Source organism: Oncorhynchus mykiss, chromosome 23, assembly GCF_013265735.2.
Source record: "Oncorhynchus mykiss isolate Arlee chromosome 23, USDA_OmykA_1.1, whole genome shotgun sequence".
In the NCBI taxonomy this organism is placed as follows: Eukaryota; Metazoa; Chordata; class Actinopteri; order Salmoniformes; family Salmonidae; genus Oncorhynchus; species Oncorhynchus mykiss.
This window is the reverse complement of record NC_048587.1, coordinates 17362395-17385350: the sequence shown is the minus strand read 5'-3', so window position 1 is coordinate 17385350 and position 22956 is coordinate 17362395. Positions and strand designations below refer to the sequence as shown.

At 45.6% G+C, this 22956-nt stretch overlaps 1 protein-coding gene across 5 annotated transcripts in view; it reads right to left on the bottom strand.

The window, feature by feature from the left end:
* Positions 1–22956, bottom strand: part of LOC110502352 (protein quaking) — a 103600-nt gene that overhangs the window by 18446 nt on the left and 62198 nt on the right. For all 5 annotated transcript variants that reach the window (XR_005039092.1, XM_036959644.1, XM_036959643.1 and 2 more), the window contains one exon: positions 17199–17342. Coding sequence is in view for 4 of the 5 variants with exons in the window: in XM_036959644.1 (XP_036815539.1) it covers positions 17199–17342 (144 nt within the window). In the remaining variant the exon portion in view is untranslated. The remainder of the gene's footprint in view (positions 1–17198; positions 17343–22956) is intronic.

Below are 22956 nucleotides of genomic sequence, written 5' to 3'. Positions count from 1 at the left end.
AGATGTCATTTCACATCCATTGAGATATTAGTAGAGCAAATGTCAACGCAGACAGACTGCTCTCTATCTCTGTGTGTGTGTGTGCCACGGTAAATACAATCTTGTCATCCTGTACCCAATCAGAATGACTCATTAGATGTAATCGGGGAAGTGAGTGAAGAGAATGAACGCTCTCAGATCTGCAGGTTTGATTTTCCTTTGTCTACGTGTCGGCCATTGATTTCCCTCCCACTGCTGTGGAGGGAGGCTGTGACTGTTGAGCTGTTGATGTGATGAGCAGAAGACCTGTGTGTGTGTGTGTGTGTCTGTCTGTCTGTCTGTCCGTCCATGTGTGCGTGTCCAGTGGCACATCCCGCTTTGGGAGCCTTCTCAGGTCACGCTGTGTGGAAATGTTTTTTATGTCAGCTTGCATAAAGAGGAATCATTTCGCTGCTATTCAGGCTGGGGTCACTATGACCTTTGGAGCACAATGACTGCCAGCCTACCCACTTTCCATCACAGCCTGTCAGATTGAAGCTCTCTCTCTCTCTCTCTCTCTCTCTCTCTCTCTCTCTCTCTCTCTCTCTCTCTCTCTCTCTCTCTCTCTCTCTCTCTCTCTCTCTCCCCTCTCTCTCTCTCTCTCTCTCTCTCTCTCTCTCTCCTCTTTCTTTCTCTTACACTCTTTCTTTTTGTTTTGTCTAGCTCTGTCTCTGATCTCTGTCTCTAACTTTGGGCTTAAATATGATCAGTAAACACCTATCGCTTTCTCATATTTTACAGAACAAATTCCAATAAATATTTATGGTCGGAATTCTCATTAAATTGCGGCTCTTGTCGTCTGTATATTTCTGGTAAATGACATGAAACAAATGCAAAGTAGAGTGATGACGGTGATAAAACCGATTAACACAGTGGTAAAAGTGAGTCTGGAGTGAACATTACAACATTACAGCAGGTTTTACAATGTAACTCTCCCTCTCAAGGGCAAGGGCCTGCGTCTGTCAACTCAGACAGCCCCTCCAATTGGCTGTTTAGGAGGAGGACGGGCAGGGTCGCGCTCTAATTGGCTGGAGTGGGACACGGAGAAGGACAGGGGTGGATGTGGAAAACAGACGCCTCTCTTTCTCTCCCCCTCTCCCCTCCTCTCTTTCTCTCCAGGAACTCATCCCACTCCCACCGAGTACAGCTGCCATCTCTGAACATCGCCCCTCTACTCCCCCTCTCTTCCCTCCTCGGTCCTGGCAGCCAGCCACGGCGTCGCCTCATCCACTCATGCGTTCCCTGTCTCTCCCCAACCACGCGGACACTGACCAGTTTCCCAACAATCCGTTTCTCCCCCAAACTTTCAATCCAGCTATGTCCCATCTCTACTTGCACCAGAGCCACTTGCACCGGAGCCAAGAGAAGGGAAAGAACTACAGCTAATGAGATCAGTCATTTGAGAGGCTCTGACGAGGGAAAGTTTGGCCCGGGGAGTTTAGTTAACTGCAAGCCAGAGCTTTTCCTTCCAAAGACACAGTCCCCATTAATTACAGTGCAGCTGTAGACAGGCAGGAGTGCAGGGCTGAACATCACACTGCATTACGCCCGCTCTTCCTTTAAGCTGAGACAGAGGCAGGACACAGAGATGCTGCTGATCAGTACAGAGAAAACATTCTATGGAAAAGCCTTGTTTCCTGTTAGTTTTAACACACGCATGCAGGCACACGCACACACACACACACACGCACACGCACACACACCAACCGTCCACATGCAGAATGTACACACACACACACACACACACACACACACACACACACACACACAGACACACACACACACACACCAACCGTCCACATGCAGAATGTACACACACACACACCAACCGTCCACATGCAGAATGTACACACACACACACACACACACCAACCGTCCACATGCAGAATGTACACACACACACACACACACACCAACCGTCCACATGTAGAATGTACACACACCAACCGTCCACATGTAGAATGTACACACACACACCAACCGTCCACATGCAGAATGTACACACACACACACCAACCGTCCACATGCAGAATGTACACACACACACACCAACCGTCCACATGCAGAATGTACACACACACACACCAACCGTCCACATGCAGAATGTACACACACACACACACACACACACACACACACACACCAACTGTCCACATGCAGAATGTACACACACACACCAACCGTCCACATGCAGAATGTACACACACACACACACACACACACACACACACACACACACACACACACACACACACACACACACACACACACACACACACACACACACACACACACACACACACACACACACACACACACACACACACACGAGAGAGATAAAGACTCATGTAAGCCTCAGCATTACAGCTTCATCAGTGTAATTGGCTCTTAATCCAATATATATGTTAATTAGAGTTGTAGCACCCCTTTTAATTGGCCTAGCTGGCTAATTAGATGAACACTCGTTAAAATGCACAGCGCAAACACCGTCCATGTTTACCCACCAACGAGGCCAGAGGCCATGGTAGCAAAGGCTATATTTACCCTATTCAACATGTGTAGGATCTGTGACTTCAGATCCTACACAATGCTGACGCGTCAGAGAGAATAGGGGGCCTTCAAGAGTCAACAAGTTGTTACACGACTTAGTGCAACTCAATGTCCAAACACCAATAAGAGGTTTGATTATGTAAGGCTCAAACAGCATAACCTGGCCGTCTCTCCTTTGTCTCCGGGCTCGCACAATGAGGAGAGATGAGGAGGGTACAATGAGACCACGGGGTTATTCTGAGGACAGTCTAGGGCTGGGTGGGGAACAAGTGTTTCCTGGTTGGGAAATAGGTGTGTGTCTGTGTACGTGCGTGCCTTTAAATGACACATTTTGTTTCATCTACCACAACAACCCTGGAGTATTGGCAATGGCATGTGTTTGCATATGTACATGCACCTGCGTAGTGTGTACTTACTGATGAGTACTAGCTAAGTATATTTGTCCAACTGTGTGTGTCTATGTGTACTGTGTATGGTAACTAGCCACCGTGTGCTTTCTCACACACACACTCTCAAAACTGGGTGAGAATTCAAAGTCATGGTAGGTCACGGGAAGTAAACGGGAGAGGGGGGGAGGGGGGGGGGAGCGACTTAAGGAAGCCTTCAGCATCTCGCCTGATAATCTTTGAGAGTTCCCTGTGCTGCTCCAGGCGCATGGAGCTTTCATGTTAATTGGCTTTGGCAAAAGAGAGAGGGAGGGAGGGAGGGAGTGGTGGTGTCCCCAGTGCATGAGGTTACTGTGTGTGATCTCTGCAATGTTAATAGGCTGCTCTGATAGAATGCCTAGACATGACTGCATCACGGCCAGACACTTGTCCCAGAGAAAGAATGTGGGATGGGCTAGTGTTGTGACTCCAACGCGATTTGATAAAGGTTAATACCGTATTAGCAGAATCAGTCAATATCAGTACATCAGTTGGATGGCTTATAATGCACATCGTTAGCAGGTTACACGTGTGACTACATGTGAAGATTGAATTGAACTAAGGGTAACATAGCAAAGACTGTATGATTTCAGGATATTGCAGACCTTTTGGGGCCTTGTTGTATGAGTTGCTGTTAGTGGTGTTTCTCTTGTCGAGATGTGCGTTTTGTTCTTAACCGACTTGCCTAGTTAAATAAAGGTTACACACATACCACACTGACCAAAAAGTTATTTTGTTGGCATTTACGTATGTCCCCATTACCAGTAAAACATAATCAAAACCTATTTCTTTCACTTAGTTGCTGTGCTGTTTCGTTGTTCATTTTTTTCAGTCGTTTCATTCTCAACCAGGATCAAGCAGTGAAGTTTCAGCTCTGTCTGTCCGTGGCCTCTCTTCCTCAGTGCGTCACTGTCACTGTGTCCGTTTCCATCTCGTCCAGCGGTGTATGTAACATTTCACGTAAACCCTGTTTCTTGTCTGCATCCTTGTACCTAGCACCGCGCATGGCGGCGCCAGAGTAAAGAAGCTCAGAGAGAATCGCTTGTTCACAGCCTCTAGTAGACTACTTTTGCATGTTTTAACCCCGCAGTCTGTCGCCAGTTTTATTGAGCAGGCGTTTCAATGCCCTGGCAAAGGGTATCCCGTCTGCTGCAGACGCAGTTGATGACCTTATTTCTTGGCAGATGCCCGATGTTGCCATTTTTAGCTAATATCGGCCGATTCCGATATGCTCACCGATATATCGCGCATCCTTAGTTGCTGTGTAAACACCAGCCCAAAAATATGATAGAGCTACTATCCATCGAACTGTATCTAACATGTGTGTAGTGATTTGTATAACTATTGGTGCAATTACAGTGATAAGGTTGGTTATTATGGTAAGGTTGTTATTAGGCTTGGTTATCCTCTAAAATAGGACAGTATTAATGTGGCCCCGTTCCCTCCCACAAGTCTGAAAGAATAACCCTGGTGCTAGGTCACTGAAATGGGACCGCTATCCTTCCTACTTCTCCTTGTCCCTAAGGTTAGAAGGATTTATGCACAAATCCAGTAATGGAAGGGGTTGTATGACTTGAACGACATGATTTGGGTGACGAGCAAAGAGCAGTGACACAAAGGGAGAGAGTGATCTCCATTCCCATGAGCTGGGTACATTAGGAATGGATGGCGCAGGAAACCTTTCCGTGTTTCATTTAGTTGTGCCTGCAATGCTACAGAGCTAGAATCTGCACGCACACACACACACACACACACACACACACACACACACACACACACACACACACACACACACACACAATCAAAGGCACACAGTGGGTTACTCCACCATGCAGGGCACCTCTTCCTACCAGAATACAGATCAAACCAGGAGGGGAGCATAAACTCATTAAATATACAGCTTTGAAAAGGATGGACATTTCACAAACGCAAGTAGTCTCCCTTTAAACTCAGTTGAGTGTTTGGAGTGGCACAGACGGGCGGGCCCTCTCTCTCTACAGTGGCTTGTTTACCCATCCTTGGCACAAACTGGGGTTCACATGCCAGTTAAACAGCGGGCAGGGCAGGCATCATCCTGCCGCGGTGCCCCAGCGCCCTTATCTCCCTTTAGAAGACACTACTCAGCCTTCACGACACACTCAGACCGCCACAGCGATGTCACTTCCTCTCCTCTCCGATCTGTCTGTCTGTTTCTCTGTGCCCGTACCTCAGAGATACATACAGCGGGGAAAAGAGAGTCTATCTCCACATCTCTTCACGTTCTCTAATCTTCCGAAAGAGGCCAACTTACAGGCCCGCTGCCCGTCTACCTTTATGAAAAATAGATTTGAGGATTTTGTATGTCCTTGTCCATTATTCATCTTACAGGCATTCTGCATTCTAATTGGTGGTCTGGCGGTGGATTGGAATTGCTATCCGCTCTCAAAAAAAGAGGGTCTTATCTCCATCTTTGTCAGAGCCAAACAATCTGGATTGTAATAGGGAAGAAGAGTATTGATGTAGGGATTTTTGTGAGAATACTCTGGTGGAAATACCTCTTGTGGAGGTGATATTTCACTGCATGTAGCTACAGCATGTTATGCATTCAGAGGAATACATGGGTCATGATAAACGTTCATTGAGTGTGTCTCAGAGGCCTTTGGGTTCGGCATGAGAGCTTTTAGGCAACAGTGAAAGGCTTCTGTGCATAGGGTCAATTTTGAAGTGTTGAGCTCATAATGATCAAGCCCTTGGAAAAATAGTCTTCCAAATGGCTTTAAAATGCCAATTGGATAGATCTCTAACAAAATGCAAGGAAGTCAAATAATTCATTCTTACTTGATTTGCAAAACATTTTCTGAAGCCACTGCAGGGTGCTGTACAACCTAGTCCTTTCCGGCTTCGATAAACACCGCTGCCATCCTTTCTCACACAAAGACATCGTTGCCTTTTTTTAACAAAGGTCTGTAATAGCATTGAGGTCAAGTGTGCCATTACACAGTAACAGCCTTGCAATGTGGGAAATGAGATGTTTTCGTGACAGAAGCAGGCCTTTATTTCAGAGGTGACATTTCATTTCACGCACGCCACAAGGGTGGCAGGCAGGCAGGCAGGCGGCTATCTGGTGAAATGCTACATCTAAGCAAAACTGCACTGCAGAGCTAGATTCATTTTTCGGTCTGTCCATCTACTCTCAAAACACCAGGCAGGTTTCCATTGAGAGTAATAAAAGATATTCTGACATGTGTAATGGGAGCGGCAGATAGAGGAGACATTTCCTAAAGATCGACAAAAATTGTATCGGTTCGACAGGGGTTGGATTCTTCTTCATTGCAAAGACATGATGATGAAAACTGTGTTTTTCAAATAAATGATGTGTGTGCAGCATGTGATGTAACTATAAAAGCTCCACTCCACATTTCATTCTAAACGTCTACTGCTTGCAAAATCCAAATGTTCAACTATAAAAGGATGTTTCTTTGCAGGACAAGGATTGTCCTGACTTTCAAGAATGCCAGAATTGCTTCTAATTTGCTTTTCTGCTTTCACCATTCAATAGGGGCGGCAGGTAGCCTAGTGGTTAGAGCCTTGGTCCAGTAACCAAAAGGTTGCTAGATCGAATCCCCGAGCTGACAAGGTAAACATTTGTCGTTCTGCCCCTGAGCAAGGCAGTTAACCCACTGTTCCTAGGCCGTCATTATCAATATGAATTTGTTCTTAACTGACTTGCCTAGTTAAATAAAGGTTACAAAATATATATCTATAGGAGTGTAAGTTTTACCGTGGCGATACATTGGGACATGAGAATTCATAGAATATGTCAAATATTAGTCAATTACTGCATTCTATCCATGCGGGCTTTTCGCGGGCGACCTCAGACATGAAATAGATTGGTGGGACGGCATCGCCAATTTATAATGAATGAATGCGCAATTTATAATGAATGAATGCGCAATTTATAATGAATGAATGCGCAATTTGCCTAAATGGTCAGTGGACACGGGCGGTTTTTGCGGAACAAATACATATATTTTTTAGGTGTGAGGCCATCACGTCCAGCTGTTTCTATCGACACAACATAGCTAAATGGAAACGCACACTGTAGTAGGCAACTGTCGCATCTATTTTCCAAGGGAACTCTCTAAATGTCAACAACAAAAAAGAATCCCTCACTGCCAGAGGGGAGGAGATGGAGGAGGAAAAAGAGGGGGAGAAATACGCAATAGGGTGAAGATGGAGACGGACATCTTGTTTCCCAGAGCTTGGGGGGGGGGGGGTCCTTGATCGCCCCTTGCTGTCTGAAAACGGGCAGTCTGTGAGGAATTCAAGCCTCTCTATTTACAGGCACATGGCTCGGGCTCTTTTGAAGGCCCGGGACGAGGGCCACTCAACAGGTTGCCACGGAGATGCATTTTCTAGGGAGAGAGAGAGAGAGAGAGAGAGAGAGAGAGAGAGCTGCTGGGTGCATTCCCAAACATGGCTGTTTACCCAGGACAGGGTGGATTTTCCACTGTATTGATTCAGCGAGACATACTCAACTCTCCAAAATGATTTAACAGAGAGGGAAAGAGAGGGGGACAGAATGTGTGCCTTTGTTTTCCAGAGAGAATGAGAATGAACGTGAATGAAAGGAGAAGTGAGTGAGTGAGTGACAGCGAGAGAGAGAAAACGAGAGAATGTCAGTCTGTGAGAGAAAAAGGGAAATGAAAGTGAGTGAGTGAGTGAATATGTGTGTGTGTGTGACAGATGAGAGAGAGAAAGACACAGAGAGACAGAGAGAGAGATGAGAGAGATGAACTCAGGGAAGGGAAGGGGAGAGGAGAGCCCCACAGAGAGCATTATCCAGCCCCACAGGAGAAGAAAGCCCGAGCTCAGGACTTCTACACTCCAGTTGTAAACAAAGGCTCTTTTGATGGTCTTTCAGCCTCAAAGACCTAGATGACTACTCAATCATGTGACCAGAGAAGAGGTTCTGGGTCCTGGGCTGGCCCGCCCTCCTGGGTCCTGGGCTGGCCCGCCCTCCTGCGTCTTGGCCTGGCCCGCCCTCCTGGGTCCTGGGCTGGCCCGCCCTCCTGCGTCTTGGCCTGGCCCGCCCTCCTGGCCTGGCCCGCCCTCCTGCGTCTTGGCCTGGCCCGCCCTCCTGCGTCTTGGCCTGGCCCGCCCTCCTGCGTCTTGGCCTGGCCCGCTCTCCTGGGTCCTGGCCTGGCCCGCCCTCCTGGGTCCTGGCCTGGCCCGCCCTCCTGGGTCCTGGCCTGGCCCGCCTTCCTGGGTCCTGGGTTGGGGCTCTGCACTCTCAGTAACCGTGAGCAGCAGAAAAACATGTCATGCAAGAGAGGGTCTATTGTGCTGCAGAGGGAACAGATGGGAACTCCCACAAACCAGTGGGCTTTTGTTCAGTCATTCTGCAGCGCTCTCTCTTCACACAAACTATAACAAGAGCACAAATACCTCTGCTTCCTTTGCCTCTTTCACCTCACACATGGCTGATTCTCCCTTGGCCTGGCTTGTACATTGAATTGATTTTAATCAAGTTCCCAACCCCCTAAGGATGTGCGGGAATTGCAGATGCATATCCAGCCACCTTTGAAGTATCTGTTAGTGAGAGTGTATTTAATGCTGTCGACAATGTGTCAGCTGTCTGTGACTAACCCCCACGGAATGGAACATGCTGGGAAATCCCTCCGCTGGAAACTTGCAGATGCAGACTCAAATTCACAAGTGGCCTGGGCCTTGGACCGATGCACCCAGCCTCCTAGAATCTCAGCAGCACTCAAGGCCTTCTCAGAGAAGAGAACACGTGTGTATAGATGTGAGTGTGTGTGTGTGCGGGTGCACGATTACAGTTTATGAACAGAGTGGAGTATGTGAGTTTCAAAACGAGTGTGACAGAGTGAGAGTGAGAAACGGAGAGGGGGGGGGGGGGGGGGGCGACAAAACCAAGAAATGGTGTGAAGCGCTCAGTGTTTCCCTCGGGACAAAAAAAGTGTTTAATAAAAACTGTCAAGTGTAGATCCAGTATTCCTCCTCGGCTAGGAGCTAAGGAGGTGACATGACTGACAGGCTGGGCTTGGCAGCAGGAGGTCTGAGTCCCAGACATAGTGTGTGTGCTTGCTCAAACACTATACTTGCACAGCTGGTCAAGCCTATGGGGAGGGACACACACACACACACACACACACACCATTTGAATTCCACTTTATCTTTGGGCCCTGACAATTAGAGCCTGCCTCTATCTGTCAGTGGTAGGGGCCAGGAGCCATTGCGGGGCCCTGCTGATAGACAGGACTTTAATTAAAGCTGGTCCCCTCAGCACCCGACGGTTTAGGCTCTGAGTATACTGTGCTCCTGCTGCTACTACTGGGGATGCACAGGGAGAGACAGGCAGCAGAGAGAGCCTCCAGTCCTATCTGTGACAGCACTATCCAGTCCCTCCAGGATTTAGCAATTCCGCAAAAAACTTTTTTTTTGCGTGCAAAATCAACAATTGCCTGCATATTACATGAGGGCTTGCAAATTTGACCAATCCCCACACTATTACCGCATATAACAATCAAATCACTGCAATATTACTGGATAAAAAACTGTCTGACCACCGCACTACAAAAAGAGGGCTCGCAATTTGAACCAATCAAAGTACTTCAAAAAAAAATGCAATCCTGCAGAGACTGATTACAGCAGGTGGCAGAAGATGGCAGAGTTTGCTGTTGGCATGAGTGCTTATAATACCTATGACGTCAACTTTTTTCTTATCTGGCGCATACACACATACAGCCTAGTGCTGAAGTTGCACTTCCTCCCATTTACTGTCTGAGGAACTGAGCACGTGAGTCTTTGTGATTCGCTGGTTTAAGGGAGGCGGTTTAAGGGTTAAATGCATGAAAGTGACGGGGATGATTCACATGGTTAAGGTCAGTGTAGAGGTTAATGCAACCAGTGGACAGATAGAGGGGTCTGACAGGCTGGAGGACAGTCCAAAGACACAATGTCCCTACAAATCATATGTACCACTGAAGGCACTTTCTGAGTACGGTGCATCCAGAGAATTGGAGTCAAAGACTTTGGAGGAATATTCTGACTTATGTTCTGAGTAAGTCAGAATGTTGCGCATACGCACACACACACACACACACACACACACACACACACACACACACACACACACACACACATACACATACACATACACATACACACACACACACACACACACACACACACACACACACACACACACACGATTATGTCTCCCTAATTTTGTATGGCTCAGTGGCAAACTGCAGAGGGAGTAGTACTGGCATAAACACACAGGGGACTGGTCTTACTCATGCTACAATGCCAGTGCTGATAATTACCCTTACCACCGGTGCTAGTCACTGAATGCTGCAAGCACACATGGACTGCTACTGATAATGATGATGATGATGATGATGATGATGATGTTCTCAGCATAGAGATGTTCTATTATGGCCCTCACCAGGTGATGTGATTTCAAGCTATTTGGAGGGAAAAAGGAAATGGTAGAGGAAGGGGAGAGAGGGGCTGAGGGAAGAGGAGACAGGGAAGGGAGAGAGGGGCTGAGGGAAGAGACGGGGAAGGGGAGAGAGGGGCTGAGGAAAGAGACGGGGAAGGGGAGAGAGGGGCTGAGGGAAGTGGAGATGGGGAAGGGGAGAGAGGGGCTGAGGGAAGTGGAGATGGGGAAGGGGAGAGAGGGGCTGAGGGAAGTGGAGATGGGGAAGGGGAGAGAGGGGCTGAGGGAAGTGGAGATGGGGAAGGGGAGAGAGGGGCTGGGGGAAGTGGAGATGGGGAAGGGGAGAGAGGGGCTGAGGGAAGTGGAGATGGGGAAGGGGGGTTAGGGTCTTGAGGAGAGCGGAGAGGAGAGGGAGAGGGTAGAGGAAAAAGTGGAGGGTAGAGATACCATCAGGCGGGTGGGGTGGGCTTCGGAGCCGTGGGGGCAACAGAGACCGAGGTTTTACCGTGGTTTTACCTTTAGGATGCTGGTATCTCTACTCTGATAGCCAGAACACTATTGTCTGTTGTGGTGGAAGCCTGGGGCCAGATGGAGATGACATCTCTATTGGAGGTGGCCAGAGGGCTTCCAGGATCTATGCTTTAGTGAGGTCCGGATGTTGAAGTTAAAGCTCGTTTACTGCATTTCTATACAATTTAAAAACACTAAAAAGCTATATTTGGAGAAAAAAACATCCCACACTGGCTTTGAAGTGTTATAATATCTGATATTTGCCCCTTTAACACACTAACACAAGCAAGCAGGCATAAGCACACACATATCCACGCAAACACACACTTACGCACACACGCAAACAAGCCTAAGCGAGATTTTGTCACTGGCAAGTCATTTTTGGACGGCCGGGCAAACCACTTGCCGGCGGAGAGCAAAACGCTACGTTTTAAAGTAAATTTCCCGCAATTCTACACATTATGCCATGTTACTATGATATCTGAGTGAGGGTGACTAACAACAACAAAAAATCAGTGGAGGTCAGGGCCCCTGTGTTCCCAGTCGGTAATTTAGCCAGGATTACTACACGTTTAGATAGTAGGCTAGACTAACTAGACTAATTTACCAATCTAAAAAATGTTAGCTGACAAGGCCTAATTGAGCGACTGCCAGTGAGGGACATGTAACAAGAGGGAAACTGCTGATGCAGTGCCAAGTCTCGTAATTACAACTTGTGGATTCTACTATTCTAACTCTCAACAGTAGGTTGAGATCCCGAATAATCTGTATACACACAGTACCAGTTAAAAGTTTGGACACGCCTACTCATTCCAGGGTTTTTCCTTATGTGTACACTTTTCTACATTGTAGAATAATAGTGAAGACATCAAAACTATGAAATAACACATATGGAATCATGCAGTAAGAAAAAAGTATAAAAAAAGAAAATAAATCAACATATATTTTATATTTGAGATTCTCTAAATAGCCACCCTTTGCCTTGATGACAGCTTTTCACACTCTTGGCATTCTCTCAACCAGCTTCATGAGGTAGTCACCTGGAATGAATTTCAATTAACAGGTGTACCTTCTCAAAAGTTAATTTGTAAGCAGAGAGAAATGACAGTTCAACATTACTTTAAGATATGGAGGACCGTCAATAAGGAACATTTTAAGAACTTTGAAAGTTTCGTCAAGAGCAGTTGCAAAAACCATCAAGCGCTATGATGAAACTGTCTCTCATGAGGACCGCCACTGGAATGGAAGACCCAGAGTTACCTCTGCTGCAGAGGATAAGTTCATTTGAGTTCCCAGCTTCAGAAATTGCAGCCCAAATAAATGCTTCACAGAGTTCAAGTAACAGACACATCTCAACATCAAGTGTTCAGATGAGACTGCGTGAATCATGCCTGCATGGTCGAATTGCTGCAAAGAAACCACTACTAAAGGACACCAATAATAAGAAGAGACTTGCTTGGGCCAAGAAACACGAGCAATAGACATTAGACTGGTGGAAATCTGTCCTTTGGTCTGATGAATCCAAATTGGAGATGTTTGGTTCCAACCGGGTGTGGGGGTGCTTTGCTGGTGACACAGTCTGTGATTTATTTAGAATTCAAGGCACACTTAACCAGCATGGCTACCACATCATTCTGCAGCGATACTCCATCCCATCTGGTTTGGGCTTAGTGGGATTATCATTTGTTTTTCAACAGGACAATGACCCAACACACCTCCAGGCTGTGTAAGGGCTATTTGACCAAGACAGAAAGTGATGGTGCTGCATCAGATGACCTGGCCTCCACAATCACCTGACCTCAACCAAATTGAGATGGTTTGGGATGAGTTAGAATGCAGAATGAAGGAAAAGCAGCCAACAAGTGCTCAGCATATGTGGGAACTCCTTCAAGACTGTTGGAAAAGCATTCCAGGTGAAGCTTGTGACAGAATGCCAAGAGTGTGCAAAGCTGTCATCAAGGCAAAGGGTGGCTATTTGAAGAATCTCAAATATAAATTATATTTTGATTTGTTTCACACTTTTTTGGTTACTACATGATATCACATGTGTTATTTCATAGTTTTGATGTCTGCACTACTATTCTACTGTCACGCCCTGACCTTAGTATTATTTGGTTTCTTTATTATTTTGGTTAGGTCAGGGTGTGACATGGGTGATGTGTGTGTTTTTGTCTAGTTGCCTGTGTCTGCACTTTTGTATGATAGCTTCACGTTTGTTTTGTTATTTTGTATAGTTTGTTTAGTGTTCGTCTTCATGAATAAATAATAGAAGATGTATTCATATCACGCTGCGCCTTGGTCTCCTCCGTTCAACGAACGTGACATCTACAATGTAGAAAATAGTATAAATAAAGAAAAACAGTGAATGAGTAGGTGTTCTAAAACTTTTAACCGGTAGTGTATATTTTCTTAATTACAGATGGCAGTTGTCATGACAGCCCAGTAAGATGTAGTCGTAGCTTTATTTCTGCAGTACCAAGGCAGAGCAGTAGATATGCCACATCCCTTCAGTCTTTAAAAACAGCCATTTTCAACAAACTAGACTAGACAATAAAAATCTAAGTAATGAAAAAGTTAAAATAATACTTTTCATTGTCGTCGTCCCCCTCCCTTTTTGTACACTGCTGCTACTCGCTGTTTATTATCTATGCATAGTCACTTCAACCCCACCTACATGTACAAATGACCTTGACTAACCTGTACCCCCAGCACACTGTCTCGGTACCGGTACCCCCTGTATATAGCCTCGTTATTGTTATTTGGTAAATATTTTCTTAACTCTTCTTGAACTGCACTTTTGGTTAAGGGCTTATAAGTAAGCATTTCACGGTAAAGTCTACACTTGTTGCATTCGCGGCACGTGACAAATAAAGTTCGATTTGATTTGATTTTGAAATACATTGGCCACCAAGCAAACTTCTTATCCTTTTCAGTGCAATGCCTGGAACAGTGCTTGAAAGGTTTCTGTACTTGAGGGAAAAAATCCTAAATGTTGTGGTTTGAAAACTTTCAAATACAAACTTTCAAAAACTCTACAACAAACCTACACTCTCACTCTCTCACGTCACGTCATCTCCTAATCTGTACCTCATTTGCAGTGAGTGATTCATTTCCTCCAAATCAGCCCTGCTTCCAACTACAGTTGAAGTCGGAGGTTTACATACACCTTAGCCAAATACATTTCAACTCAGTTTTTCACAATTCCTGACATTTAATCCTAGTAAAAATTCCCTGTCTTAGGTCAGTTAGGATCACCACTTCATTTTAAGAATGTGAAATGTCAGAATAATAGTAGAGAGAATGATTTATTTCAGCTTTTATTTATTTCATCACATTCCCAGTGGGTCAGAAGTTTACATACACTCAATTAGTATTTGGTAGCATTGCCTTTAAATTGTTTAACTTGAGTCAAACGTTTCGGGTAGCCTTCCACAAGCTTCCCACAATAAGATGGGTGAATTTTGGCCATTTCCTCCTGACAGAGCTGGTGTAACTGAGTCAGGTTTGTAGGCCTCCTTGCTCGCACATGCTTTTTCAGTTCTGTCCAAAAATGTTCTATAGGATTGGGGTCAGGGCTTTGTGATGGCCACTCCTATTCCTTGACTTTGTTGTCCTTAAGCCATTTTGCCACAACTTTGGAAGCATGCTTGGGGTTATTGTTCATTTTGAAAACCCATTTGCAACCAAGCTTTAACTTCCTGACTGATGTTGCTTCAATACATCCACATAATTTTCTTTCCTCATGATGCCATCTATTTTGTGAAGTGCATCAGTCCCTCCTGCAGCAAAGCACCGCCACAACATGATGCTGCCACCCCCGTGCTTCATGGTTGGGATGGTGCTCTTCAGCTTGCAAGCCTCCCCATTTTTCCTCCAAACATAACGATGGTCATACAGTTCTATTTTTGTTTCATCAGACCAGAGGACATTTCTACAAAAAGTACAATCTTTGTCCCTATACGGTTTGCAACTGCACAGTCTGGCTTTTTTATGGCGGTTTTGGAGCAGTGGCTTCTTCCTTGTTGAGCGGCCTTTCAGATTATGTCAATATAGGATTCGTTTTACTGTGGATATAGATAATTTTGTACCCGTTTCCTCCAGCATCTTCACAAGGTCCTTTGCGGTTGCTCTGGGATTGATTTGCACTTTTCGCACCAAAGTACGTTCATCTCTAGGAGATAGAACACGTCTTCTTCCTGAGCGGTATGACGGCTCCATGGTGTTTATACTTAGATACTATTGTTTGTACAGATGAACGTAGTACCTTCTGGCGTTTGGAAATTGCTCAGAAGGATGAACCAGACTTGTGGAGGTCTACAATTTTTTTCTGAGGTCTTGGCTGATTTCTTTTGATTTTCCCATGATGTCAAGCAAAGAGGCACTGAGTTTGAAGGTAGGCCTTGAAATACATCCACAGGTACACCTCCAATTGACTGTCAACTAACCTATCAGAAGCTTCTAAAGCCATGACATTTTCTGGAATTTTCCAAGCTGTTTAAATGCACAGTCAACTTAGTGTATGTAAACTTCTGACCCACAGGAATTGTGATAAGGTGAATTATAAGTGAAATAATCGGTCTGTAAACAATTGTTGAAAAAATTACTTGTGTTATGCACAAAGTAGATGTCCTAACCCACTTGCCAAAACTATAGTTTGTTAACAAGAAATGTGGAGTGGTTGAAAAACGAGTTTTAATGACTCCAACCTAAGTGTATGTAAACTTCCGACTTCAACTGTAACTAAAGTTTGTAACCTCTCCCTGCTCATTACAGCTCCGACCAACAGTAAATACAACATTGCTTGTTCCCTCGCGCATACGCACACACAGGTCCCCCAAATGCCTGGCCTCGCTCGTCTTGTGTTCTTCATTAATGTTTGAGTGGTTATTTGATAAACGAGGACAGCTACACCGGCCATGCTCTCTGTGTTAGCAGCCTGTCAGGATCTGTGTACGACAGCTTTCATAACCCAGAGAGCACCCATGACCCGACAGGGGCCAGCCAGCCGGCCAATCACATGATCTTACGGAGGTCCTCCAATGTCATGCTCTCCTAAATGGACTTCTGAGAGACACAGACAGGAAACCACTTTTCACTTACAAGAAACACCAACAGGTAGGTTAGAGGACTTTGTGTATGAACTGGCCTGGCTAGTTGCTATGTATTGATACATTCAACTAAGTAAAGTGTCGGCTGCCACACATTCAACATCGGTCATTCATCTACCGTGTGGAGGGTCTCAGAGAAGGACACATGTAATATGATACAAAGATTCCTCCAGGAGTGAATGTACAGACTGACTAATTCACCCATGATCCTCTTTCAGCACTATTTACTCATCATTCTCCAATGACACAGATTTATTTCGACCACGAGGCATTTGGGCAGTCTGACAAAAAGCAAGTGTGGATCCTTTAAGTAGCCATGCTTTCACAAACTAAAATAGTCCCCCTCTGCTCTACTGAGATGGCAGACTGAGATGGCAGACTCAGGGGATTACCCCATCCTACAGGCTCCTTCCTAAACTTCCCCTTTTCGCCAATGAAGAGTCTCACTTCCTATTTCAGGGGACAAAAGAGGAAATGAAAGGGAGAATTTGTGGATCAGCAAAACATACCATTCCCCATGATCTCTCTCTCTCATTCTCCCTCTCTTTCCTCTTTCCTTCTTGCATGCACATGCACGCACATGCACACACAAACAAATGAACATGATTGAAAAAGCTTTGGTATTGATTTCTCTGTAAAAGAAACCGCTGTATGTTTACACGTGGTTTATTGATTTGAGGCTATACTATAGTCATGTACAGTATCTGTCGTCATGTACAGTATCTGTCGCCATGTACAGTATCTGTCGCCATGTACAGTATCTGTCGTCATGTACAGTATCTGTCGTCATGTACAGTATCTGTCGTCATGTACAGTATCTGTCGTCACTGACATACAGCTGACTGCTTGCATGACCAATCAGCCGAGCTGATTCTACAATTTCAGCACATTTGAAGGAAATAGGAAGTGTGATGACCATCTTTTCACGCACATTACGGCACATGACTCTGTTAGCACAGGAATGTGGTCTAGAGCGAACTAACACCAATCCCTTTTTACCACTTGATGTTTGAACACTTCTGACATCAATCTCAGGTCTTTAAATAAACACATCTGACTGGTGACATTTCTGAGAGCTTCCTCTCAGCCCTGCATCACGGGCCCTCAGCAACAGGAAGTGACACGTGGCTACTGACTCACCGCAGGCACCAGTAGTTTGTTGACCTCCTCCACAGCCCGCTTCAGCTTGATCTCAGCGCGGTTCTGTGCGTCCTCCACTGTGATCAGGACATGCAGGTCCTCGTTGAGGTGCTCCCAGTTGGGTTTGCCGCGGTTCTGCTCTTCCTGATGGGGGAGGAAAAGAGTTCAAAACAAGTCCAGACAGAGGCTGTACTTCATGGGCCGGTTTCCCAGACACAGATTAAACCTAATTCAGGACTAACAGATTCTCATTGGAGAAGAGCTTTTTAGTCCAGGACTAACAGATTCTCAATGGAGAAGAGCTTTTTAGTCCAGGACTAACATATTCTCAATGGAGAAGAGCTTTTTAGTCCAGGACTAACAGATTCTCAATGGAGAAGAGCTTTTAAGTCCAGGACTAACAGATTCTCAATGGAGAAGAGCTTTTTAGTCCAGGACTAACAGATTCTCAATGGAGAAGAGCTTTTTAGTCCAGGACTAACATATTCTCAATGGAGAAGAGCTTTTTAGTCCAGGACTAACATATTCTCAATGGAGAAGAGCTTTTTAGTCCAGGACTAACAGATTCTCAATGGAGAAGAGCTTTTTAGTCCAGGACTAACAGATTCTCAATGGAGAAGAGCTTTTTAGTCCAAGGACTAACAGATTCTCAATGGAGAAGAGCTTTTTAGTCCAAGGACTAACAGATTCTCAATGGAGAAGAGCTTTTTAGTCCAAGGACTAACAGATTCTCATTGGATAAGAGATTTTTAGTCCAGGACTAACAGATTCTCATTGGAGAAGAGATTTTTAGTCCAGGACTAACAGATTCTCAATGGAGAAGAGCTTTTTAGTCCAAGGACTAACAGATTCTCAATGGAGAAGAGCTTTTTAGTCCAGGACTAACAGATTCTCAATGGAGAAGAGCTTTTTAGTCCAAGGACTAACAGATTCTCAATGGAGAAGAGCTTTTTAGTCCAAGGACTAACAGATTCTCAATGGAGAAGAGCTTTTTAGTCCAGGACTAGGCTTAATCTGTGTCTGGGAATCAAATCAAATTGTATTTGTCACATGCGCCAAATACAACAGGTGTAGTAGATGTTACAGTGAAATGCTTACTTTACGAGCCCTTAACCGACAATGCAGTTTTAAGAACAATATGTGCCAAGTAAAAAAAATAGATAAGTAAAACATTTGAAAATGTAAAAAACAAATGATTAAAGAGCAGCAGTAAAATAACAGTAGCGAGGCTATATACAGGGTGTACCGGTAGAGAGTCAATGTGCAGGGGCACAAGTTAGTTGAGGTAACTGAGGTAATATGCACACGTCGGCAGAAACAGGCCCCATATATGATTTGATGGGGGTCAGCGGGATCCGCATGCATGGGCAAATTTACTCACTCCAAAATATCATATGATAACAAACACCTCTCCATAGGCATGGTTTTCATGCCATGTACCACTGCCAGAAGAGTTCTAGAAATCCCAAAGTAAATCCTCCATGTCAGGGAGGCATGTAAGATCCACGGACTCGTTGAACTCGCCACATTCTTCACGAGACCTCACTGAGAGTGGAACGGTTTCCCTCTTGTTTTCCTTTATTCAATAAAGCTAATCTGTTCAGAACGAGGCAAAAAAAATAGCCCCTAGAGTCTCAGGGCTCAGCGCAATAGAACCCGAATTATTGTATCAAACGCAGCGGCTCCTTTCCTCTGGTGAAGGAAAGTCACATCATCATTTTAGCTATAGTTAAAAAAACGACTTCCATAAATATGCTTCCAGCTTTTAAAACAAGAAGTGCGTGTGAGTGGGGTTCCACTGAATTACAGCCTCAATATTAGCATCAAATGTCACAATACAACTCCGACATTTCCTTCTGTGCTTCCTCGCCAGCCCAACACTCCAGAACGAACAGCAACCGCCGGTACCGAGCGGAGGAGAAGAAACATGGTGAACAAACAAAAACACGGCGTATCCGAAACAGACTTTGATCTGCCTAAATCCATGACAACGCAGGAAGACAGGACACACAGTACATGACATCAAAGGTGGCGCTCCTATACAAAGAAGGCTTGCATACCTAACCCAGAGAGAGAGAGAGAGAGAGAGAGAGAGAGAGAGAGAGAGAGAGAGAGAGAGAGAGAGAGAGAGAGAGAGGTAAAATTCTAAAACCACCTGAAAGGAAGCGATTCCCAAACCTTCCATAACAAAACCATCACCGGCAGAGAAATTAACCTGGAGAAGAGCCCCCTAAGCAAGCTGGTCCTGGGGCTCTGTTCACAAACACAAACAGACCACTCAGAGCCCCAGGACAGCAACACAATTAAACCCAACCAAATCATGAGAAAACACATTGGAAAGAATTTACAACAAAAAAACAGAGCAAACTAGAATGCTATTTGGCCCTAAACAGAGAGTACACAGTCGCAGAATACTTGACCACTGTGAATGACCCAAAATGTAGGACATCTTTGACTATGCACAGACTCGGTGAGCATAGCCTTGCTATTGAGAAAGGCCGCCCGCCGTAGGCAGACCTGGCTCTCAAGAGAAGGCAGGCTATGTGCTCACTGCCCACGAAATGAGTTGGAAACTGAGCTGCACTTCCTAACCTCCTGCCAAATGTATGACCATATTAGAAACACACATTTACCTCAGATTACACAGACCTACAAAGAATTCGAAAAACAAATCCAATTTTGATAAACTCCCAGATCTATTGGGAGTAGATATCTATTGTAGATATCTATTGGGCAACCAGTGAAGAACAAATACAACCTATATTAATGTTTATGTATTTACCCTTTTGCACTTTAACTATTTGCACATCATTACAACAGTGTATATAGACATAATATGACATTTGAACTGTCTTTATTCTTCTGGAACTTTTGTGAGTGTAATGTTTACAGTACATTTTTTATTTCACAAATGTTTATTATCTATTTCACTTGCTTTGGCAATGTAAACAATAAATCCCCTGAAATTTTGAGAGAGAGAGAGAGAGAGAGAGAGAGAGAGAGAGAGAGAGAGAGAGAGAGAGAGCAATATCAGATCAAGGTTGTTTCTCTGTTGAACTGGGATGAAGCGTGCAGCCTGACACAAACACACACGGTTCTCTGAACACAGACATGTCTGACGTGTGTCTGACGTGTGAGAGACTCCCGGGGCGCCGTGGGTGAGCCGACAGGAACAAAGAAAGGACCTCGATTTGGTTTGTTAATCAGATTTGTCTTTTCGATCTCATCAAGTTAGTTCAGGGAAGAGGAATTTGACTCTTACGTGGACCGCAGTATTTTGAAGTATGGTATTCGGGTGGAAGTATATGAACAAGTATACAGTAAAATGTTTCAATCGAAATCTAACCTGACGCCCCCTTGTTTCTCAGCTCAGTAGCAACAGTGCCTGTACATACTATAAATCTCCCCCGGAAATGATAGGTGTCAAGATGCTTTGATTTACACGTGAATTAAAGATGCCACTGTTTAAAGAAAGACAGGGGTGGGGCTGTATGCCGATAAAGGCCATGGGGGAAGTAGGGAAACCGAGGGGAAAGTAGGGAAACCGAGAAGGAAAGATGAAAGACCCTCTAAGTGTCTTTGTCAGAAGAAAGAGGCGTCTAGTAAAACCTTTGCTCATCCCCTCCTCCTCCCTTCTCTGCTCATCCCCTCCTCCTCCCTTCTCTGCTCATACTTGGTGCCCCCCCCCCCCCCCCCTCGTGATTTTCCCAAAATGAAAAATCAAGATCTGATTGATACAACAAATCATTTTTCTCACTGTAGCTACAAATGGGAAATTGATGACTTGCGGTCGGTGATTGGGTCCCACAGCCCCTGTATTTTGCGCCGTGATTCAGGAATCCAATGGCTCTTACCAAAAATCACTTATTTGAAATGACATGTGTGGATAATGTGTTGTCAGAAAGACCTTGTGCCAGGGGTTTTATTTTAGAAAGTGTGATAGGCTTCTTGTAACCCGCTGGCCGGCAAATTATGGCATGCGTAGTCATTCTCAACACACTCCGAAGGTTTTGAACGCTTGGATGACCATAGTTCAAACCACAATCATGAACACCCAACTAAACATCAACCACATATTATGTGATTATCTAGGAATCCATCTCAACCGGGAGGAAATACACCGTACAACGGCGATATTGATAAGAGTTCCTCCTCATATTCCCTGGGTATCTACTCTCTCCCGACTTGATTTATCTCCTATTACATGCACCAAAAAAAATGGATCCCCAGCGTCTAGCTGTCACAGACCAGACCACCCACTAACACACCATCAATAACATCCAGGAAAAGCCCGAGCAACACTACCAAAAGAGGTTCAGAGAGGTGGACGGATGTGTGTGTATATGTGGAGGGGGGCGGGGTTGGATCTGACACGGGGTACATCAGAAGTCCGGTGGATGTCGGCTCAACACACACACACACGCACACGCACCCTCCAGTATGAAACAACATGACATGGCAGCAGTCAAGGTGATGTTCTCTTAGCCCTTTTAAATGCCTGCATGTCCAGCTGTGTCCAGCTGTGTGACCCTTCATGTTGAACTCCCTCTGCCCTCTCTCTGTCTATCTGCCCTCTCTCTGTCTATCTGTCCTGTCTCTCTGCCCTCTCTCAGTCTCTCTGCCCTCTCTCAGTCTCTCTGCCCTCTCTCAGTCTCTCTGCCCTCTCTCAGTCTCTCTGCCCTCTCTCAGTCTCTCTGCCCTCTCTCAGTCTCTCTGCCCTCTCTCAGTCTCTCTGCCCTCTCTCAGTCTCTCTGCCCTCTCTCAGTCTCTCTGCCCTCTCTCAGTCTCTCTGCCCTCTCTCTCGGTCTCTCTCTGCCCCTCTCTGCCCCTCTCTGTTTCTCTCTCTCTCTGCCCTCTCTCTCTGTCTCTGCCTCTCTGTCTCTGCCTCTCTGTCTCTGCCTCTCTGTCTCTGCCTCTCTGTCTCTGCCTCTCTGTCTCTGCCTCTCTGTCTCTGCCTCTCTGTCTCTGCCTCTCTGTCTCTGCCCCTCTGTCTCTGCCCCTCTGTCTCTGCCCCTCTGTCTCTGCCCCGCTGTCTCTGCCCCTCTGTCTCTGCCCCTCTGTCTCTGCCCCTCTGTCTCTGCCCCTCTGTCTCTGCCCCTCTGTCTCTGCCCCTCTGTCTCTGCCCCTCTGTCTCTGCCCCTCTGTCTCTGCCTCTCTCTCTTTCCCCCCTTTCTCTCGCTCACCACTGCCACGGACCAGGAACATAATTAATTACCATAAATCCATGGGCCAGCTCTTTTGTAATCCTAACCCAGGCAATAATGCCTCCCCTGAAGGAATCAGTCAGCCCCACAAAAGAACAGTGCGGGAGAACACAGTAGCGCGGGCCAATATGACAGAACAAAGGAAGACTAATTGGGCAGAGTGGAGACAGGGGAACTGAGGAGGGAGGTTGGCGGGGGTCTATGGGAACTTAGAGGGTGGTACAGGCTACTTAGGAAGGTGGGTATATCCTAGCTTTAAAACGTGTGCGTGTGCAAGTGCGAGTGTGTGTGTATGCGCCTGTGTGTGTGAGCGTGCATATGACTATGTGACTAGGTGTGTGTGTGTGTGTGTGTGGGTGTGTGTGTGTGTGTGTGTGTGTGTGTGTGTGTGTGTGTGTGCGCACACTGGCATGTGAACAGCTAAAAGCCATTCCATTATCTCTTCTTGGCACCGTTCCTAATAATTTATTTCCGTCAGTGAGTCACTGTGAAGAAACCGAACACAGCAGGCGCAAAAGGAAGCTAGGTTGAAGACCCGGTTTCTGATGACCCGC